The sequence below is a fragment of the Ochotona curzoniae genome, unplaced genomic scaffold (genome assembly GCF_017591425.1).
Source record: "Ochotona curzoniae isolate NIBS_2020 unplaced genomic scaffold, NIBS_Ocur_1.0 contig_43, whole genome shotgun sequence".
Classification (NCBI taxonomy): Eukaryota; Metazoa; Chordata; class Mammalia; order Lagomorpha; family Ochotonidae; genus Ochotona; species Ochotona curzoniae.
In genome coordinates, this window is record NW_024466218.1 from 9,028,997 (window position 1) to 9,049,992 (window position 20,996).

General features: G+C 43.4%; 1 protein-coding gene across 1 annotated transcript in view; it reads right to left on the minus strand.

Annotated features, from left to right (window-relative positions):
• The window catches only part of KLHL14 (kelch like family member 14), a 100,038-nt gene extending 80,711 nt beyond the window's left edge, over window positions 1-19,327 (minus strand). The window contains exons 1-2 of the mRNA XM_040984865.1: window positions 18,924-19,327; window positions 15,797-16,807 (exon numbers count right to left, since the gene is read on the minus strand). Of these exons, the coding sequence (XP_040840799.1) occupies window positions 15,797-16,764 (968 nt within the window). The 5' untranslated portion in view covers window positions 16,765-16,807; window positions 18,924-19,327. The remainder of the gene's footprint in view (window positions 1-15,796; window positions 16,808-18,923) is intronic.
• Between the last annotated feature and the right edge of the window lie 1,669 nt (window positions 19,328-20,996).

Genomic DNA, 20,996 nt, shown 5'->3' on the forward strand with positions numbered 1-20,996 from the left:
TTCCCACAGCAACTAGAAGCAGTTGAATATCTTCTCTGCTTGATTACCTATATAATCCCTAATTCTAATACCCAGTGCTTAGCTCCTTTCTCCTGAAGAGCACACATTGCAGTAGAAATAGCAGCTCATTAATCCCATCCTGCAGCCCCATCCTTGTCCCTGTATCACCTCTCAGGCTAATCCTCCTGCTTGCAAGAGATGTAGAGGGCTTGTGGTTTGCTAACACAACTACTGGCTAGCTAAGCAGCTGCAAAAATAACCACTGTGTGTGTGATAGGAGAAAGCTCTTCTCGTCCAAGAGGGAGGAATGGTTCCATGCAGCCTGCCACTAAGGAGCCATTCAAGCTCTGTCTAGCCTGGTGGCAAACTGAGATAAAGCATCACTCTCAGCCTAGTGAAGGACTCCTCAATACTGCCTGCATTTAAACTGGCAACAACACCCAATTATTAGACAACCAGCCTCCTGAGAAACAATCTCATTACTGACATTTCTTTCTCTTTCTCCATCTGGCTGATTTTGGAGGAGATAAGAGTGACCTCCAGCCTGAGGGGACTTTGATACCTGCAGCAAAGGGAAAAGTGCAGAAAGACCCAAGATCATTGTAACATAATGAAATTGTCAATTCAGAAGGCTGTGACTCTTCTCACGAACAATGTCTGTCTGAGTGTCTGAGAAAGGAGTTGAGTCATTGCAGATGATGCCGAGGGAGAAAAATGGCCAGGTCCCACCTCATGGTCCACAGCTCAATTTTTTCTGGTACTTTAACTCTTGGGAGGGATTCCTCCTGAGACAACTAGGAAGCTGGTGCAGAAGAAATGGAGGCAACCTCCTGCCAACCAGGCTCCTTCCAGTTAGTTACTGAGGGAATGGCCACAGTGGGAGACAGGGAGAAAAGACTCCAGTCTTTTATTGAAATATTCATGTTAACAAATTGGTATTCATCTTTAAGAAAAGGAGTTTCAATTGCTACTTTCTGAAAGGGCCTGCAATTTGTAAGAGAAAAAATAAGTCTGCAAAATCATCCTGAGGTTAGGACAAAGGAAGGAGAGAAATCTGCATCCAGCGAATGAGGCAGGCACAGGGGTGTGTGCTGTGGAGACAATGAGGTGTGGCTTGTGGGAGCTGGCTTAGAGGAACCCTGCTGCTGTGGGTGCAATAGGACTCTTTTTTTTCCCCTCTCACTCCCTGTAGTGAACTAGCTCTTTCTGTTCTTTGCTTTGCCAACCCTGGAGGACCCTAGTGCCCAAGTTAACACTAGCTGGAGAGCTCTGTGACATCTGGGAGGCCCTCCTAGGCCCCAGTCCCAGAAGGGCATCTGCAAAAATCTCTGAGATCCATACCGTCAAGGCACCCTGGGTCAGTACCCCTTTCAGGCATCACAGACACCAGTTATTCTGAGAAAGCTTCCCACATTCTTGAAAGCTGAATTGTACACAGTGTACTGTGTAGCTTTAATTAGTGTGTAAATTCTCCAGAGCAGTAGATACCTAATTTTCATCCCCATAAATTATGACCGCTGGAGTTTGGTCATTCCAGTAACTGTTCCCATGAGCCATTTCCTTTTTTCTCATGTCAGTTAACCAGATTTCTTTTAATTTTGTATTATACTTCGCCCAAACTGTGTCAAAATAAGTTATTAAATAAGTATAAATAAATTACTATCTATTTCTCTGATCTTCACTAGATATGCAGTAAATAAATGAAGACCAATCATTTTTTCTCCCATGATTTTTAAAGTGTGGCCCAAAATCCACCTGTCACAAAACCACTTGGGATGCTTGAAGCCTCTAGGATAGATTGGAGGAACATGTATTTCATTAAAAATCTCTTTGGTCATTCTTAAGAGTCCCACTAGCCTAGGTAAGATTTTAGGGGACTGAGGAAAGAAGATGTGCATGTTTCCCCTCTTCTAACTTCTCATTTCCTGTATAATTTTGCCTGTGCAGATCTATTTGAAAGTGCCATTTCAGTTCGTTTCCCTAATCTGTTAACTAAATCTTTGTGTTGGTTGGGTCTTGCTATGGACTTATTCGAGCTCCTTCCCTACCTGTGCCTATTTGGAGCCATGGCTATTAGGGAGGCAACAAGGTTAAATGAAGTCATGAAGACAGGTTCTAAAGCAAGAACTGGGTCTGAGGAGAACTAGGACACATCCACCTGATCTTCCCCCATTCCCTAAGTGAGCAGAGGGTAGTCCTTAAGAGGACACAGGAGATGGTTACCTGCAAGTCAAAATAAGAGGTCTCACCGGAAATCAACTCTGAGGCACCGTGGTCTTGATCTTCCAGCCTCTACAAGGGTGATTAAGTAAGTTTCTGTGAAGCTACCCAATGTCTGATATTCTGTCATGGCAGCCCCAGTAGGCTGTTACAGGCATCTTTAGCAGAACTATCTTGTCAAAAGGAGCCTGGGATTGAGAAAGGTCAAGCAGTCTCACACTCGGTCTTGCACACTGACACTGGAGGAGACCACCTTATGGTCAAACTTGCCTTGATCTTGCTACTCATGTCAGGCAGTAACTATCCTTTGGAGCAGTCTCTCAGCTACAGTCTAGAGAATCCCACGAGTGCAGAGACAGGCTTTGCGGTTACTCCTCTGCTGTTGCTTTGGGCACTGGAACAGTGCATATTAATGAAAAAGAATATTGCAGTGGTGGGACGGATAACCAGGAAGGAAAAAGACGAAGGCAGTTATGTGGAGAAGTGATTCCTCTAACCTGATATTGTGAACTCTGAACCACGTCTAGAAAGTGCAGATGAGAATTTGAGTTTTCAGAAATTTAAAATGTTTCTCATGCTGTAAGGCTTTAGCATTTTCTAAACACTCTCTTCACACACACACACACACACACACACACCACACACACACACACACACACACACACACACACACACACACACACACACACAATGTGAAGCACTCTCCACGAAATGATTTCTGAGGTGAGATGATTATTTGCTATGTCTTAAACACTACTGTCTGAAGCTGGGACTGTTAGTTGCAGCACACTAAGGCAGGGCCTGTGTGTATGTGTGTGGTGAGGTGCGCTCTTTGCTGTCTGGGGGGCATGTTTCTTGGAAAAGAACTTTACCTGAGCTGGCTGCTACTGCTTTAACACTTGAGAAACTGCAAGCCTTGACTCTGAGTATTTTAAGGATGATGTTTCCATTTTGCATTCTGCTTTTTCATTGTTGAACTTTTGAGGATAATCATGCCTGGCAACAGGTCTGTCACAACTTACGGTCTGAAGTTACTATCCAGAATTCCTTCTAGAGGGAATAAGCCTTTTTCAAGGCAAGACAATGCTGTCTTGAGACAAGGTAGTAGCTAACTGGGAAAGGTAAATGGCTTTCTTGGTGTCTTTCACTAATGTTTGAAAAGACACTCTAAATTGTCATGGACTTTGATGATACTTGATTTCCCTAAATTTAGGTAAGAGAAAGTGTTTGTGTTAAAATTCTTCTGACCTTCTACTCTAAGCAGTGATCACGGCCATGCGTTGTCTTTGTTATACAGTAGTGATACAACTCTTCATAGAAAGCAAGAGTTTGATTTCTCAGAAAGGGTCATGATCAGAACGGAGCGTTCTCATCAGAAACGCAAGCACTGAGTGTGTGCACTGAACATTTCTTCCTCTCCACAACTTCCACCAAGTCAGTGACGTCATAGTACTGCATGTACTAAGCGCAGTAAGAGACCTGTATTGTTAAGAGCTGCAGATATTTTTGTCCCTATGAAATACGATGAGGAGACTGTATCGAAGGAGAGAGGAAACTGCACAAGCAATTCTCATGATGAATTTAGCTTTTCTGTGTCAGGCTCTGCCTTGGTGATGTGCGTGGTGAAGCCCTCTGTTGGATTCCAGCCATGACTGGAATTGTGTGCTTCAGTGTTTCCTGCTGATCCTCACAAAGAATGTTTTTGCATCACCATTAAACAGAGCTTTTTTTTTTTAACTTTTGCTTTCTTTTGACATATTTCTTCTCTTTATGAGTTATCACTGTCTTGGCAGTCAAAGAATTCCACCTCATTTCCCTGAAATAATTATTGTCTAAACATTGTTGCAATACATATTGATGTGTTTGTAAGAATATTTAAGTAATAACTTGAATAATGAATAATTTTTTTAAATAAAAGATGTGCTAAAGTAAGTCTAGACTATCATTTGAGAAACACAGTGCCTAAGTCTACAAAGCCATAAGAATCACACAAAGAAGAAAAAAAGATCAAAATTAGTCACAGGTATTTTTCAGCACCGCATCAAACACCAAGATTTTTAAATGATATTAATAGGGTCATGTAAAAATTTCTACAAAAATTTTCATTATACATCTGTATGCATTTTCTTTTCATTTTTGTCAAATAGAACACATCATTTTTACAGAAGGTAGCCTAGATATGCTCTAGAAAGCATAAGAAAGTTTACTAAAATGATTAAAAGACATGGAGCAATAGTAAATAGACAAATACTGCAGCTAAAAAGTGGCCAAAGGATTTGAACAGATGTTTCTAAACAGATACACACATGACCAGTAAGACATGAAAAGATGTTCACTATAGTTAGGCAGAATGCAAACCATCATAAAGGAGCACTTCACACACACTGAGATAGAATGAGAAAGACATACAGCAGGTGCAAGTGAAGATGCTATTAAATTGGTACCACCGATGCAGCTGGTGACATGGCAAAAGGAAGGAAAAAAAAGCTATCTGATAGTTCCTCAAAGGTTAAACATTTGTTTGTCATAGACTGAATTACCAAATGAGCCAACACTTCCACTTCTAGTTATATGACTAAATGAACTGAAAATACAGATTCACACAAAAACTTTGACATAAATGTCAGCTGCATAATTCATAATAGCAAATGAATCTCTGGAAATGGCCCACGTGACCATCAATTGGTAGACCAACTGAATGTAACATATTCATGCAATGAAACATTATTCAGCCGTAAAAAGGCTACAGTGTGTATTATCCTTGAAAAGATTGCTACATGAGAGAAGTCTATCATTGCATGATGATATTGACATGAAAATTCCAGAATAGATAAATGTAGGAAGACAGAAAGTAGACTAGTACCTACCTAGAAATAAGGTAGGGGAGTTAGGGTGGAGGAGTTCATTACTAATAGTTTTGCTTGTTGGTTAAGTGGAAGAAGGAATGATTAAGATGCCCTAAAATTGATTGTGACTGTGGCTGCACAACCCTGAGAATATACTAAAACCCACTGACATATATATACTTAGATAAGTGAATTCTATAATATACAAACTGCCATCCCATAAAGCTGTTCTTTGTAAATCTGCTATTGTGTTTCTAAATTTTCTGTTAACATGAATAGATCATAAGGATGGGAACAGATACTATTCTATAGATCACTCAAGGTGGATAAAATCAAACATAAACCTAAAGCACAAAATAGGGGACAAAATATATAATGCTTCATCAGGACAGCTCTGGATGCAGGCTGTGGGAAGCCAGCTCTAGACTGGGTAGATTTTGTGAAGAGTCCTACTTAACCAAAAATTCCTCAAAATTTTAAAATAAAAGCTGTCAGCTATTAAATACTCACAGCCATGTACCACCCTAATTATTGTGGACACACTAGTTTCAACATTCACAATTGCCCTAATGAGGAGTGTAGTAGTATATGCCTTTATTAGATAAGGAATCCGGATATAGGTTAAGAAAACTACCTAAGGACAGGAAGCTTGTAAGTGGTTGGGGTAGGATTAGAAACCACATCTATCTGATATTTTGGTACTAATTACTATGTAATAGAGCTGTTTAAGAAGTTTACATTATAACCTGAAACAGTCAATTAGATTTCTTTTTCCCCTTCCTCACTTTGGAATGAACGCTTGTGAAAACTTGAAGAGAGGAAGATGGGGAGTTATAATTGGCACTGGCAGTCAAGTTGCCATAGGAAGCAATCTACCAACTTGGTCTGTTCTGCAGGCACATACTGCTCCTCCAAAGCACCCCCATTGCGCCAGAGATCCTGAGAGTATCAGTGAGTTCCTGTGGGTGCTCAAGGCCCTTTGCCCTTCTTACAGCATTAAAACATTCCCTTCCAAGGTCCCCTTCATAGCAGATTTTACACCCCCACCTCTAGTCACTTCCTTTTGCTTGGAATGCTCTGGTGTGGCTGAGATTGAGGGGTATTAAATAGCAGGAGTGACAACAGTCTGCTACTTTGTTTGCAGAGTTTACAAATATGACTTTTATTTTTGGCAACAAATGGATCCTCATTACCCAGTAATTTGTTTATTATCTCACCTCCACTCCACTTACTCAACAGACATTTATCTGACTAAAAAAAAAAAATCTCAGAAATCACTGAAAGGAAGATGAGGAGGGGGCACCCAACAATATGTGCTTCGTGCACACATCTCTTGTGTCTCCACATTCTCTCACAATGCCTCTAGAATTGCAAAAACTTGGTCTTGTGGGATTCTGATGCTTGCTGTCCTCCTGCATCTCCCTGGCCTTGCCTGTCTTCAGAGGCACCTGAAGGCACATAAGGCAGGGAAGTGAAACTGCCTGCAATTCTTCAGTTCACTTCTCTGCAGCCTCCAGTGAGCCTGTCTCCATACGGTGGCCCAGCTGAGCTGGGAGGAAGTTCAGAGTCCCCACGCAGGTGCAGTTCACCAACCCACTCACAGGCACTCGAGGGAGTAAAGAAGCCAGACGTATGTGAGAGGGTCTGGTAAAGGGTAAAAAAGAAGCCTCTAAAATCAAATGTAGGAGATTAAAGAAAAAAGGAATTTTTTTTCTCTGAAGGAAACAAATGAAAGACGTTGACGTGTAATAAGGCCATCACTTTCCCTTTGAAGAATTAAAGAGAAGTGGCAGATTTTCCCATTTCCTCCTGATGCCCTTGATTTAACCTTTGGGTTATTTCAAGGTCATTCTTATGGTCTTAAAAGTCCCAATTGCTGTACCATAGGTGAAGTCACAAATAAATCCTAGAGTTATTTTGATAGGAAGAACTGCAGCTGAGATAAACTTTGCTTTCATGTCTTTTAAGATAATAAAAATAATTGATAGTTATCAGTTTTTCACTGTTTCAGCTGACAAAGTTAGAACTACAGTATGAACCCATTTTCCTGATGTGGTGGTGTCAAGACCATTGTTTAGATTTTCAATTTCAAGGGTAATAGTGTTTCCACAATTGCATTGCATCTTTTCTTGGTTCCATGTAAATATGCCGACTTTTCCATGACCCAGTTTATTGCTGCAGCAGCTCTCCTAGTAGGTCCTATACCCCTGCTCAGATGACGACCCCTTTGTGCATCTCCAGCTGCACATTCTGTTTTCAGGGAAAGCACCAAGCTCGGTCTGCCTCAGGCATCCATCGTGTGCTGTCACACCTGGGCCTCTCCATCCCAGACACATGATGACTAGCTGCCTTGTGTTTTAAAGCTCATCTTGAGCCCTTTCTGCAAAGAATATCTATCTGTTCTGATCACCAAGGCAAGGTTCCAGCACTTAGCTCCACGAAGTCCTTTCTTAAGGTGTTTTTCTAATCTACAGTGTGTACTGTTAATGCAATTAATTTGTGTCATAATTATCCTGTCTTTAAGCTACATGATGTCAAGAAAAATATCTCATTTCACTCTGTGCCTCAAAATACAGTGCACTAGATATGTTCCAGGCAAACTTGGAAAATATTTCACAGCACATCTTCTTAGTAGTGCTAAATTGCAGCACATTGAAAGTCCTCACTGGAGGTGTGACATTGTCACGGGCAGGGGTTAGCAAAGGTGTTCAAGGTGGTGAAGGTTGACTTGCTCCTTAGGCCTCGTGCCAGCTGAAATTACAACAGGCATTACGATGATTTCTACAAGGAAGGCAAATGTATTTTCATCTCCTCCTTCTGGCATAACTGGAGAACACTATTAAATCTATTGTGTTACCTCGTATTAAAAACAAAAAATTAAAAATGATATGTCCATTCAGATTATAAATACATAATTATTGAATCATGGACAGATACCTTTTTTAAAAAATGGAATTCTGGATAACTGTGTATTTTATAAGGTTTCACATAGCACTATAAATGCTTCTTGGTTTGAGTTTTGTCAGTAAATATTGAACATCTAATCACCAACCTCTGAAATATCCTTGTCATATTCCATAGCTCTCTTTCTTATCCCTTTTGGGGGTAATTTACCTGTTAGTAATTTCTTTATTATATTTCTTTGTATCTTCCTTAATACTTGTCTCTCTTCCTCCTTCATTTCCCTGTAATTTATTTTCTCTTATCATTTCCTCATTGTTTTAAGATTTCCCTACTATCCTGCTGATTTACTTTCAATATTGTGTGACCCTGTTTCCATTAATATTGTTTGTGAATGGAGAAACCAATTTGAAATTTACAGTAAGATGGACACATTCCTTATACCATTTATGTCATAATTTATATTTCTTCCTCTGGTTAACTTGCCCTTCTGCCTTTATGAAAATAGTGTTGTTTTCCATTAAAAAAAATGTTAGTAATCCATTTGTTGGGAAGTATCTCAGTAGCTAACACAAAGGACTTTGGGTAAAAATATTTTCTGAAATTTTAAATGAATGATAGCAGCCATAAACATTTGTGGCATAACAATGGCTAAAATGATTTTCTTGAACAAAGATGTGAACAGATTTCCATTAGAGTAATAGTAGCCTACATTGTTAAAATATGTGGTCCTATTTATGATGCAGGTGCTTACCTGTTGTATTCATTACCAAAAAGTATCACCAACCTGAATAGTATTCCATTATCATAGAAACAACCCTGAGATGATTCTGCTACATTGCTCAAAAATCCTGGGAAAATAACTATTTGTTTAAATTCAAGCTTCAAGTTTTTTTTTCACAAATAATTTTCATAGTTGAACAATGTTCTTATTTTTATACATTTAAAACGTATAAATTTTTTATTTATTTTAGTTCTTTTTATTTGAGAGGTGGAGAGTGAGTCCTCGCATGAGAGAGAGAAAGAGGGAGGGAGGGAGGGAGGGAGGGAGGGAGGGGGAGAAGGAGATAGCGTGAGCCTCATCTCTTCTGGCTCTCTTCCATACACTTGCAGCAGCCGGCCTGTGCCAAACTGAAGGCAAATGATAGGAGTCACCCACCCACATGGGTGGTAGGGCCTACTTACATGAGTCATCACTGCCACCTCCCAGGGCTTGTGTTAGGGGAAAATTGGAATCAGGAGCCAGAACCAGGGTTCAAATCTAGGTATTCCAGTGTGAGACATGGAAATTAACCACCAGGGTAAACGCCCATGGCCAGGCTCACTCTATCTTGAACAGGTCAAAATCATGGTCACAAATCTCAGCAATCTCATTATTGCTGAGAGTAGTTCAGTTCAATCAACAGGTTAAAACTCTGGCTTCCAAATATATTCTCGCTCTTTTTTATTGGATGAGTAACTGCAACAAGGTGGAACTTTGAATTACTCTGAGGTGAGACAAAACAAAGTTTGGTGTTAGTAGTAGTAGAAGCTATGCCGTGAATTAAGAATGCATTCTCCAACTGTTGATAAGAACCACCAACTCATTTTTTTTTTTTTTACATTCTTTGAGTCTTAGTTTTCTAATCTTTTAAAAATGACTGAAACAGGGATGCTGAAACAATGGGAGCAATAACTCAAGGTCTTAGTAGCTGCTCAGTGGTAACAATAATGCTATTGACAAATTACTGGTTTGTGTGTGTATGTGTGTAATCGTCTTCAAAATTGCTTGTATTTTTATCTCACATTGGCTTGGTTAATTCACACTCTGATGAAACAAATCCTAATTGTTAATCTCAGTTATATGTAAGGTCAATAGCAATTCACATCAGATTCACATTTTGGATCAAGGTCAACTACTGAATGAAGTGCTCTGGCTACAAATATTTGGATAAATCACTGTCTAGTTGGGGAGATGAACACAGAAAACAGATCTGCGACAGGAGGAGTGCTCCTTCCTGGTGGAAGCAGAGAAGGTCTGAATACCCAATCTGGCTGATTGATTTCAGAGGTCAGGCATCCTGATAACACATGCCCTTTGTTCTAAACTGCAGGAGATGGAGGATGGCATCTTAAAGAACAAAAACCTGCTTTTGTGATCATTTAAATGTCTATTTCATATCCTTGATATTGGAATGCCAGTTTCTTTCGAAGTGCATTAAAACAGCTGATTTCCATTTAAACATCATACAGACATTTCTGGAGCCTGTTCTGGAGGTCATTCCATATGCGTTATGAGGTTCTTCATCCAGGGTGCTTGAAAAAAGCAGCAACTCATCTATTGCCTCCTGAGATTGTTGTTAACCACTGCTGCGGTTCCCAGGATCACTGTTAGACTTATTCTGGAAATCTGACACTTTCACAGGATGATCACTGTGAACTGAATTATTTCCAAATTGGAGTAAGAAGATTGAAGGGAATAGTTTCTATGGGAATAAGGGCACACGCTTTTCCCGCTTTTTTCAGTGACATATCCCAAGTGCCTAGAACTGGGATTGGCAAATCAAATCATGGCTCCCAGAATAAATATAGTCCACCTCCTATTTCAGTGTAGTTCCAAAGTAACAATATTTTTTAAAATGTTTTTAAATGACTTAAAATTTAAAAGCAATGTTTTCTGGCATGTGAACATTACATGGTATTTTAGTACCATGCTCATGCCCATTTATTTGCATATGGTCTATGATTGTGGTGGCACTACTAGGAAAGAGTGAGCGAAGAGCTACAACAGAGACCTTGTGACTTCCAAACCAAAACAATTATTACTTGGTTTGCTTATTTCAGGGATAGAAACAAACAAATGGAGCTATGACCTTTGCTTCACTCCCCAAATGCCTCCAACACTGGGGCTGGTTAGGACCAAGGTTGAGAGTCAGAAACTCACTCTCGGTTTGCCACTTGGGTAGCAGAAAGTCATTTACTTCATCCTTAAGCATCGTTCCAAGGTCTGTGTTATTAGGAAGCTGAAATCAGGAGCTGGAACCAGGTATCAGACCCAGGCCCGCTGCTACAGAGAGAACAAACAGCCATCCCTAGAAAAAACTACTGACTTATGGCCTACAAGAGCTCCTTTCCTTGGCTTATTGAAAATTAGGCCCATTTCAGTTTAACTTTCTTTCCAAAATGGGATATCTACCTATATCTCTAAGGTCAGTCCCTAGGTGAGAGCCTAGGCGAGGTCCCCCATGCTAGAGAACACTGGAGCAAACTGCCCCCAGCCTGGACTCTGTCCTGCAATTTTTACCTCAGTGCTTAACTTCTCCCATCTACAAAATGAAGCTAATTGTGGTATTCAGTCTTTAGGGTTGTTAGTGGCATCTGTTTGCCAAGTACTTAGAACATTATCTGTTATTCAGTGAGTGTTGGTAATAAGGTAGCAGCACATTTTTCATGGTGCTTTAAAGAATATTGAGATCCTTAGACTTCATCTCAGGTGGTAGTGAATCCCAAAATATTTATAAAATATGGGGAAAAACACAAGCACATAATAGAATATGAGAATTTCAAATTTCATCAGTAGGTTCTCTCTGCCAATACAATGCATTAATATCCACACGAATTACCGTTTGATTGTAGGACATACCTATTTGGCTCCCATACGTATGATATAATTTTGTAATCAGTGGTCCTGTTACAGATAATAAACAAATTGTCCTGAATGGTTGAATAACTCCTGATACAAAAACCTAGTTACTGACAACTTCTAATCTGAAGGTAACAAATTGATATAAAGGAAAGTAACAATTCGGAGAATGCATGGATACAAGATTAGTTTGTTTCGTTAAGGTTGTTATTTAGAACATAGAGAACAAATGCAAAATATGTATCCTACGTTTACAGAATCACTTTCTAAGCACCAAAGCCAGGAATCAAACCTGTGCATTAGAAAATTGACAGGCTTTTTAATCATTGCAAGTTATTTTAGTTACTAGGTAATTAGCACTCCTGATGCTCAAATTGATTTTTCTATTAATTTTTGTGGAATCTTTGACTATGTTTATAAAGGATGAACTCTATATAAGGTAGTCTACCATTGTCTTCCAAAACACAATTTCTAAAAAAAGAAAACTACAACATGGGTCTCTAAGGAACATGATAGCTCCGGTTAAATGTTTTTGAAATATTTCATTATTTTCATGAAGGTATCTGTTAACAAGTGTTGCCTTCGAGAACACTCCAAGGATTTTTGTGACATGGTAATAATAATGTAAAATGAGTAATGTATTGATAAAGTGCAACATTAAGCCTTCTGTATTTTATAATCTTAATTCATTCAAATTTCAATATGCATTTATTTAGCTATTACATTGTATTAGGAGCAATGACAGCATAGAAAGAAATCAGTTACTCCATCCCAACTTAATTTATTTTGAATACTTACTCAATTATGTGCTAAAATTTGAAAATACAAATTTAAAAGACAGTTTGCAGTTATATAAGTCAAATTTAGGGGAAAAAACACTGAAAATTACTTTAACATAGTAAGCATTGAATATCATGATATTTTATTAAAATTTATGCTTTAGAACACTGTCATATTTAGAAAAACTTTCAAGAACTCCCATTTACTTTTTTCTATGAAACAAAAAATAAGATTTAGGTATTGTAATTCTGGGATATTTAAATATTGTCTTTTTTCAAAAATTGTAATTGGCAAACAAAAGTTATATATGCTTTGGGGATACAATGTGATGTTTTGACATAACTATATGATGGTGAAACTTTCAAATCAAGCTAACTAATATACCCATTATCTACTTATAGCATTTTTGTGGCTAAATTCTTTTAAAATCTACCCCTTTAGAAAGTTTGAAACACACAAACATGATCATTAACTATGGTAATCAAACTGCCATAAATGACTGAAACTTGCTCCTCTGTTTGGCACTTTATATCCTTTGTCAAGTCCTGTCGTCTTAGATTACTTATGTATGTGTTTGAGTGCAAAGTAATATGTTTGTTATACTGCATATTGTCCTATTCATTTTGTTCAAATAGAAATGGATCTGAGTGAAACTGACATATTTTGAAAAACTCAGCAACTACAGCAATATTTTAAAATTAATTTTAGGATTATAGATTTTGTACTTGGATTGCTTCACATTTCTGGACTAAAATTCAGGATTATGTTTAAAATCATACTTAAATTACTATTTTTATATTGCTGTCCCTTACTTTCTATAGATTACGTATCCTAACAACAAGGAAATTCTCTTTCGAAGTTGTTGTTTGCTCCTGTTTTGTCCTTACTTCCACAGATCGGTCCATTTTAATTTCTCATCATTCTCTCCAGACATGAAATCTTCCCTAATTAGACTTTAAAAACTGCAGACAAAAAAAAAATTATATAGAATGACTTTCAATTCAGTCAGCTTCAATGAAAATTATTTTAGAAACAATTATTTAAAACATTTATTTCCTTATGAAACCAACAGAAGGCTGAGAGTGTTTTTACATTATGTTGCTTGTATCATAATGGGTTGATTTAATACTATTGGTTGCAACTTATAGCATATTAACCCACATTAAAGTTAAAATCTTGATTGCTATTTTGCATTCTTTCTGTGAATTAAAGTCAGAATAATTCCATTAGCCACCACAATTTAGAACACTACAGTTACTAATAATGGAACAAATTCTAAATTATATTACTTTGAGATCAAAAATAGGTTCACATGGACAATTTTCTATATCTTCCTTTTGAAAAGGATGCACAGTTTGGTTTTTTTTTCCCCTGCTGCAGAAGTATCAGATTCTTGCAGCATCCATGACACTTGTAAGCATTCAGTGGTCAGACACCACTACATACCCTTCAAATGACATGGCCCAGTGAAGCTGGAAGCCTGGTATCTCAGCCATCCACAGGGCAGAGCTAGCAGGCCCCAGCTGGTGGAGTGAATCCAGAGGAAGGTGGGAAAGGGATTTTGCATTTTGAAAGTAAACTCGCCTAACATTAAACCTCAGGACATACTTATTAGACAAAAGTGCCTTGAAGGTTTTAGAAATTATGTATTGGATTGCATTAATACAGTTAATTTTCCAAAATTACACTAAAGAAGTAAGTCTTCATTTTATTAGCTCTTTGTGTTTGAATTTATACTAGGTTACATATCTGTATTATAAAAAAATGGACTAAACAGGCATTCAAGACTATTGCTGTTGTGTCTAATTCTTGAATATGTATGAGATATGCTAAGTGAAATATATTGATAGTATCTCTTAAAATTGATGAGAATTAAAACAGCAGAGCATTAATCACCAACTCCTCTTGGAGTCATCACATTTGCCCTTCACTCTGAGCTTGCCATTTTGATCTTTAGATAAAGGAAACACTCCTGATAAATAAAAATACATTCAAGGTCTTGTTCTCACATGGGCTCCTGTGTTCACTGTTGAAGAACACAGAGCTTGGGTCTGTCCTACTCTGCATCTGTTGACACCACAGTTCATTAACACATCTCTTGGAGATCCTAGCAAAAAATTTATGTAAAGAATTTCTTACAAGTTCAAGAAATTGTTATGTCTCCCATTGGTCTCACTTTAACCCTTGTGTTACCTAAGCAACTCTAGTGAACATTTTCTATTTCTTAGAACTTTAGTTAGCCAGGTGTGGCAGAAACCTGATAAAAACACCATCCCCAAACACACGTTGAAGTACCTAAGGTTGCACATAAGGATGAACCCTATCTTTCAGACACACTCGCTGGAGTCACCTGACAAGATGCTGTGTCCCTCTTCCAAAAGGAAAAAAGAAACTCTTCCAGGGCTCATTAAAAAGGATTTAAGAATTGGAGCCAATAAGACATTACTGTTGATTTCCACAGCCTTTTCTTAGCACTTTAAAATGCATAATTTCTCTCTCTGACAGAAAGCTCTACTTGCAACACACACGCAGACATTCTAAATTGCAACCACAGCAACAACAGCAAAACCAACTTTTTCGTGACTCCTGAACAAACACGTAGACCAAGTGAACCTGGAAGACTCCCCTGGCCCCCAACCCAGCCCACCAGCTTCCAGTTCTCAAACTGCTCTCCTTTCTGGAACAGAAGTCCCTAGGCAAGGGGCGCCTGCCGCCTGAAGTCTCTTGATTTGCTTTCCTTTGGAAGTGGAGAGGAAAGGCTTCCCTCAATAGAAAAGTCTGCCCGGGCTCTGGGTGTCAGCGTTTTCAGTAGCGACCATAGACCAGGCTTTGGGGGAACTCATCTCCCAAGGACGTCACAGATCTCAAGAGCCAGTAAACAACCAACCAACCAACTTGTGTGTAGGACCAGAGTAGTAAAGCTGTCCCCTGCCAGTGTTACCTGGGAGCTTCTGCTGCCCAAGGCAGTTAACAGGGGGCAGACAGGTGCAGAGTGGCCATCACACAGTCCCTTGACCTGGGTGACCAAGCCTATCTTGACTTGCGGCGGCTGTGATGTGGGGTGGGGTGGGGGGAGGTGGTGGTGGTGGCTCAGAAGACAGGCTTTCAAAGCTGCACGTCTAAGGGATTGGCCTTTGCCTCCATCTGCCTGCCAGCTTAAGGCTCAGAGTCCAGGATTTGGAGACTCAGGGCTTGCATCCACTCAGGGATGCTATGGAGGCTGGTTTCCCCCACTGACCTTTGGGGGCCTCGGCAATCAACTTTGTACAGTTGCAAGTGTTTGTGTGTCTTTCCAGCTGGCCACAGCCTCCCTCAGGGTCGGCCCAATCCTCTACCCCTCTTCCTGCCCCCTGTCTTTCCTCTGGCCTCTCAGCAAGACCCCCCTCCCAACCCCCCACTTGGCCCCCTCGTCTTTGTTGTCTCCTACCTGCTGGCCAGGCTCTGCCTGCAGTGCTGCCTGAAGGGCATCAGGTGGTAATTCATGGCGTCCAGCAGTAGCTTCTGGCAGACCGGGTCGGTGCGCATGAAATCCACGGACTGGACCCGCTCCACCAGCTCCGGGGCCGGGATGAGCGCGAAACGGAGGCGCTTCATGAGGTCGGGCGCGTACTGCATGCGGGTTTCGCGGTCGTGCTCCAGCCACAGCACGGACATCTGGAAGAGCGCCAGCTCCGACTCCACGGGGGGCGGCAGCGAGTCCAGCAGGGCGCGCATCTCCTCGAAGTTAAGCAGCAGCACATCCTCCACCAGGTACTTGTTGGCCAGCTTCTTGGTCTCCTCCAGGCCGTGCAGCGCGGCGATCTTGCACACCTGCTTGTAGTTCTGCACCGAGATCTGGTCGTTGAGAAACTGCACGCAGAGCTTGGTGACCTGCGGGATGTGCAGGATCTTGCTGACCGACAGCACCTCCTCCACCGTGTCCAGGGACAGGGTCACGTTGGCCGTGTAAAGGTACTCGAGCACCAGGCGCAGCCCGATGGAGGAGCAGCCCTGCAGCACCAGGTTGTTGATAGTCCGGGGGCTGGTCAGCAGCTTGTCGTCGGGGGAGGAGGAAGGAGTCCCGGGCTCCTCCTGCGGCGGCGGAGGCTGCTGTTGTGGCTGCTGCTGCTGCTGCTGCTGCTGTGGCTGTGGCTGCTGCTGTTGGTCCTTGGGGGCCCCCAGGCCGTCCTGGCCGCCGACCCCTCCTCCCCCGAGAGGAGGGTGACTGGAGAAGAGCGATCGGAAGTACTGTGAGCAGGAGGCCAACACGGCCTTGTGGCAGTGGAACTGCTGGCCCTGGGCCGTCAGGGTCACGTCGCAAAACAGCTGCTTCCTCCACAGCAGGTTGAGGCCGTGCAGCAGGTTGTCGCTGTGGCTAGGGTCGAAGGTGGAGGTCCTGTCCCCGGATCTGGACATGGCGAGCTGACTGGGCGCACCTGGCTTTAAACCCTCCTCCAACCTGGCAGATGGGGGTGGGGGATGGGAGGGAGGGGGTATGGGGTGTGGTCGGGGTGGGGAAGGGTGTTGAGGGGAAGGGAGGGTGAAGAACAACAATCAAGGCTCAGCTTGCCTCCCTCCTGGCGCGCTCGGGACCCCAGACACTTGGAGGAAGGGGGCTGCGGGCGCTGGATCCGCGAGAGCCACCAGAAGGACCCCACCTGGGGTCCGGGCCGCCTGAACTGCTCCCCGACACCCCTCTCGCCGCCTCCCGAGCACTTTCCGTCCCTCACTTTCCTAAAAACACTCGGGCTCGGATTTTGGCAGCGACGGCGGTGGCAGTTGCGACGGCAGAGTAGTGGCTGCGGCCGAGACACCTCGTGGGCTCGTGTCCATGCCGGGCCGCTGGCAGGGAAAGGCCGGCAAGTGGGGGGCCCGGGGCTGCCCCGGGAGCGCAGAGGCGACGGACGGCGGTGGTTCCAGGTCAACTTGTGCCCGATGCTTTGCCGCTGGCAGTTGGCCCACTTGGGGGTGGGGAGTTGGGGGTGAGCGGGGTCAGGGAAGCAGGGAAGGGGGCCACATAAGCGTGCGGGTGGGCGCTGCTTAGCTTCCCCCAGAGCTGGGCACCCCTTCGATTATCCGTGCTGCCCCGACAAACTCCTGGGCTAATAGTCAGAGGGAGGAGATAAAGCCCTTTCTTCTCCCGGGAAAGTGCAGCGGAGCGCGGCGAGGACCAGCTCAGTGGACTCGGCAGAGGCGGGAGCTGTCCTTATCAATTCTAGCTCATTTCCCTCACCCCGGCCCTGCCTGCTTCCCTGCTTCGCAAACTGTTGGTTTCCCCATCGCCACTCAGTTTAGCTAATTTTCCAGAGACGCCTTTAAACCTGACAAGGGAGTCCTTGCACCAGCCTCTCCCCACTGCCCCCACCCCACTCCAGCCCCTCTCCCCGCCTCCCACGCGTCAGGGCACGGAAGTTCAAAGGCCTGCTCCCCCCACCCTCTTGCAGCGCCCGGCGGCACCGGGGATGGTGGGTGGGGGTGGGGGGTGGAGAGTGGGGCCAATAGGGTGGGTTTCCAGCAAGGTCTGGGAGGCCAAGAGGGATTCCAGTAGCTGGTTCTTCCTCCCGGGCCCCTGGCGCAGTCGCTTTAACTCCAGTAACTATGAGAAGTTCAAGTTAGAAGGCAGGTGCTGGGGGAGGGTGGGGGCTCTCCCGTTCCTTTTTGCGGGGAGAGGGAGGGTTTGTCCTGTGCCTGGTCCCTGCGTCGCCCCCCACCCCGGCCTCGTAGCCGCTGGCCGCAGCTTCCTGACAAATCCGTGGGTGCAATCTCCAGCGACCCCCCACCCCCAACACCACCACTTCCACGCGGGCACCCCCACTCCCCTGGTCCTTGGAACTACTTCTGTAAAAAGTCGGAGCCGCCAGCATCTTGGCGGCGGAACGGTAGGGTCTTGGAGAAGGTGAGGCGAGAGCTCTATGCCCGGTCTTTAACCTGGAATCGCACCTAGCAGGGCTTAAACCGAAAGGGACCCTCTGCCCACATCCTCCCTCCAGCGCGCCCGCCGGCCGGGAGAACCGCCACCGCCGCCGCCCGGCTCCGAGGGATCCCGCCGGACCTGCCCCTTCCACTGCGGCTCACTCTGCCCTGCCTGGCGCCAGTCCTGGACCGCCCGCTTGCTATTTATACCGGACTGGGGCTCTTCTCCACTCACTTTCCCAGCCCCTGGCAGGTGGACCCTCGCCTCGCTCGCGCTCCCGCCCCCGGCGGCACCCCCGCCCCCGCCCCCATAGCTCTGGCTTGCCTGAGACATCTCAGAGACTCTGCCTGGAAGTGGACCCGGTCAGACCTCTCTCCCCGCTTCGATGTTTCGCCGCCGTCTCCCGCCCCCCCCACCCCATCTTTTCCTAGTCCCCTTCCTTCTTGTTCGCCTCCTTGCCGCCCCTCCAGTCCTCCACCCGCCACACACACACACACACACACACACTCTTTGCTTGTTTCTGGCAATAGGAGTTGTATTCTTTATGAACGATTGCCACAAAACTGCCCCCACCCCTCTGAACGACTCCCTTCCTGTACACCCCCAACAACCCACAGAACAAAAATACGGACAAGGCAAACACACAAGGCCAGAAACTTACCTGCTCTCAACCAGCTGCGAAGTCAAGGCTCACTTAAGCTCCCCCCCACCAGAAATCAATTGTCCTTCCTTTTTAAAGGTTTGTTCTCTCCTTGGGAGGGGGAAAACACCTTCTGGTTCCCAACTCCAGGCAGTCACTCTTTACAATTTATTTTGTCGTACATCATTTGCTCACCATGAATTAGCAACAGCAAGAAAATGTAGGAGAGGGAAAAAAGAGAGAAAGAGAGGAGAGAGAGAGGGAGAGAGCGAGGGAGCAGAGCTTTCTGCAAGAGAAGAAGAAGAAAAAATGTACGTGTGACAAATTATGCTACCAAGAAACAACACATCATTATCCTTGGGCCTGGGGCTCAGTGAGTCGTAACGAGAGTAATAGGAAATCCACGGTTGGGGAGAGAAACGGTCGTGCTTGGCCAGTAGAGAGAGACCATACAGGGGGATGGATGCTGGAGAGGCTCGCAAAATTATGGCTCAAGGCTATTGTAAAAATTGTCGAGCGTAAATGACTGCGATTTCAAACATCTTTGGAAGAAAGAAGGGGAAAAAGCGAGCCCCCCCTCCCTCTCCCTCTCTCTTCTCTCTCTCTATAAAGAACCGTCAAGTTTTAGTGCGCATTGCTAATTAGTCAATTTCTCTCTGCCTTCACAGGCTGGCGACTTCGCTGCTGAGCTGAAACTGCTAATTTCTGTGACCAGCTTTTTTCTTAGCTGTGATCTGGATGAATGAGTAGCTGTCTCACAGAGATGACAAAAATAAACTCTAATCCCCCCCAAAATTTCCACTACATCTTTCTCATGCATAGATTTATGATCTTCAAGCGCTGTGTGCAATATGCAAACTTTTTGTGTGTGTCTGCATATATGCTGTTGTTTCCAGATTTCACTACATTGGTATGCGGCCTGTCCCTTCCATTTCCCCCACCCTCCTGCCCCCAACACACATTCACACCATGAAAGACGGAAACTGTGTGATTTCAAAGTATGCCAAATGATACTTTGTTGTGTCTTGGTGTTTGATCTAACTTACAGGACCTTGGCTGTTGCCCAAGACGTGAGTGGCTTAAGGTACAAACCTGGGATGTGGGGGAGTAGACCTGGAGGAGAGGATGGAGGACAGCCCCTCACTTGACATTGGGCTTCCTGCACATTTTCTCTATTGTGTTGTCCTGCTAAACAATTGCCTCTGAAATTCTTTACCATCTCTTAACAGATAAGGGTTCAGAAGTCAATTTATGTAATGGACAGATTATCATCTTGTCAGACTTGTATTTCAATTAGGACACTTTGATTTGCAGGAACTAGACTCAAGTGCCAGGAAAGCAGGTGCAGTTTCATAAATGTAACCATTCCCACTTTGGAACACATTGGATACACAAAGGCAACCCCAGTCTTACATGTTTGACCCTGCTTAACATGCAGAACGATCTCGAGCATGTTTCTGGATTTTAGCAGTGCCAGAGATTGACGTGCATTTTGGTAGAGGACATGTTCTCCAGACTTACCTCATGATGTATTTCACCCTTACATTTATAGCCCTGCATTTCAGTTGTCAGTGGGGGTTGGATGTATCCATACAGGGAGGAAAAGAGAAGCAGGAAGAGGAAGACATACCCTTGAATGAAATGGAAATGAAAGAAAGCTGGACATCATTTAAAATGAGTTTTGTTTGCAACTAAGCCTATGCATCTGAATCATTTTGATTTCTGTGTGCTCTGATTAGTAAATGTGTTAGCATACACACCAGGATCCCACTCAATGTCCATCTTTTATCCTTCCCCTTTGTGAGAGATGGAAAGACACCTGCTTGGGGGAGGGGACAAGCTGAAAATTTTCATGTTCAGAAACTGGGAATTTCCCATTCAGAAGAATAAACATTAGCATGTATGAGGAATGCTTATTGTTAAATCAAGAACTAAAGCATTTATCTCCCACGAAGGCCATTTTCTATCAAATCCTAGGTTTTGCTCAGAGTAAGACTTCTTTCAGATCCCCCTGAGATGCTGCCTTCTCATATGCACAGATACGATAGGAATGTCTTAGTGTCTCCTAAAATGATGTAAAAGGCATGTGGTGGT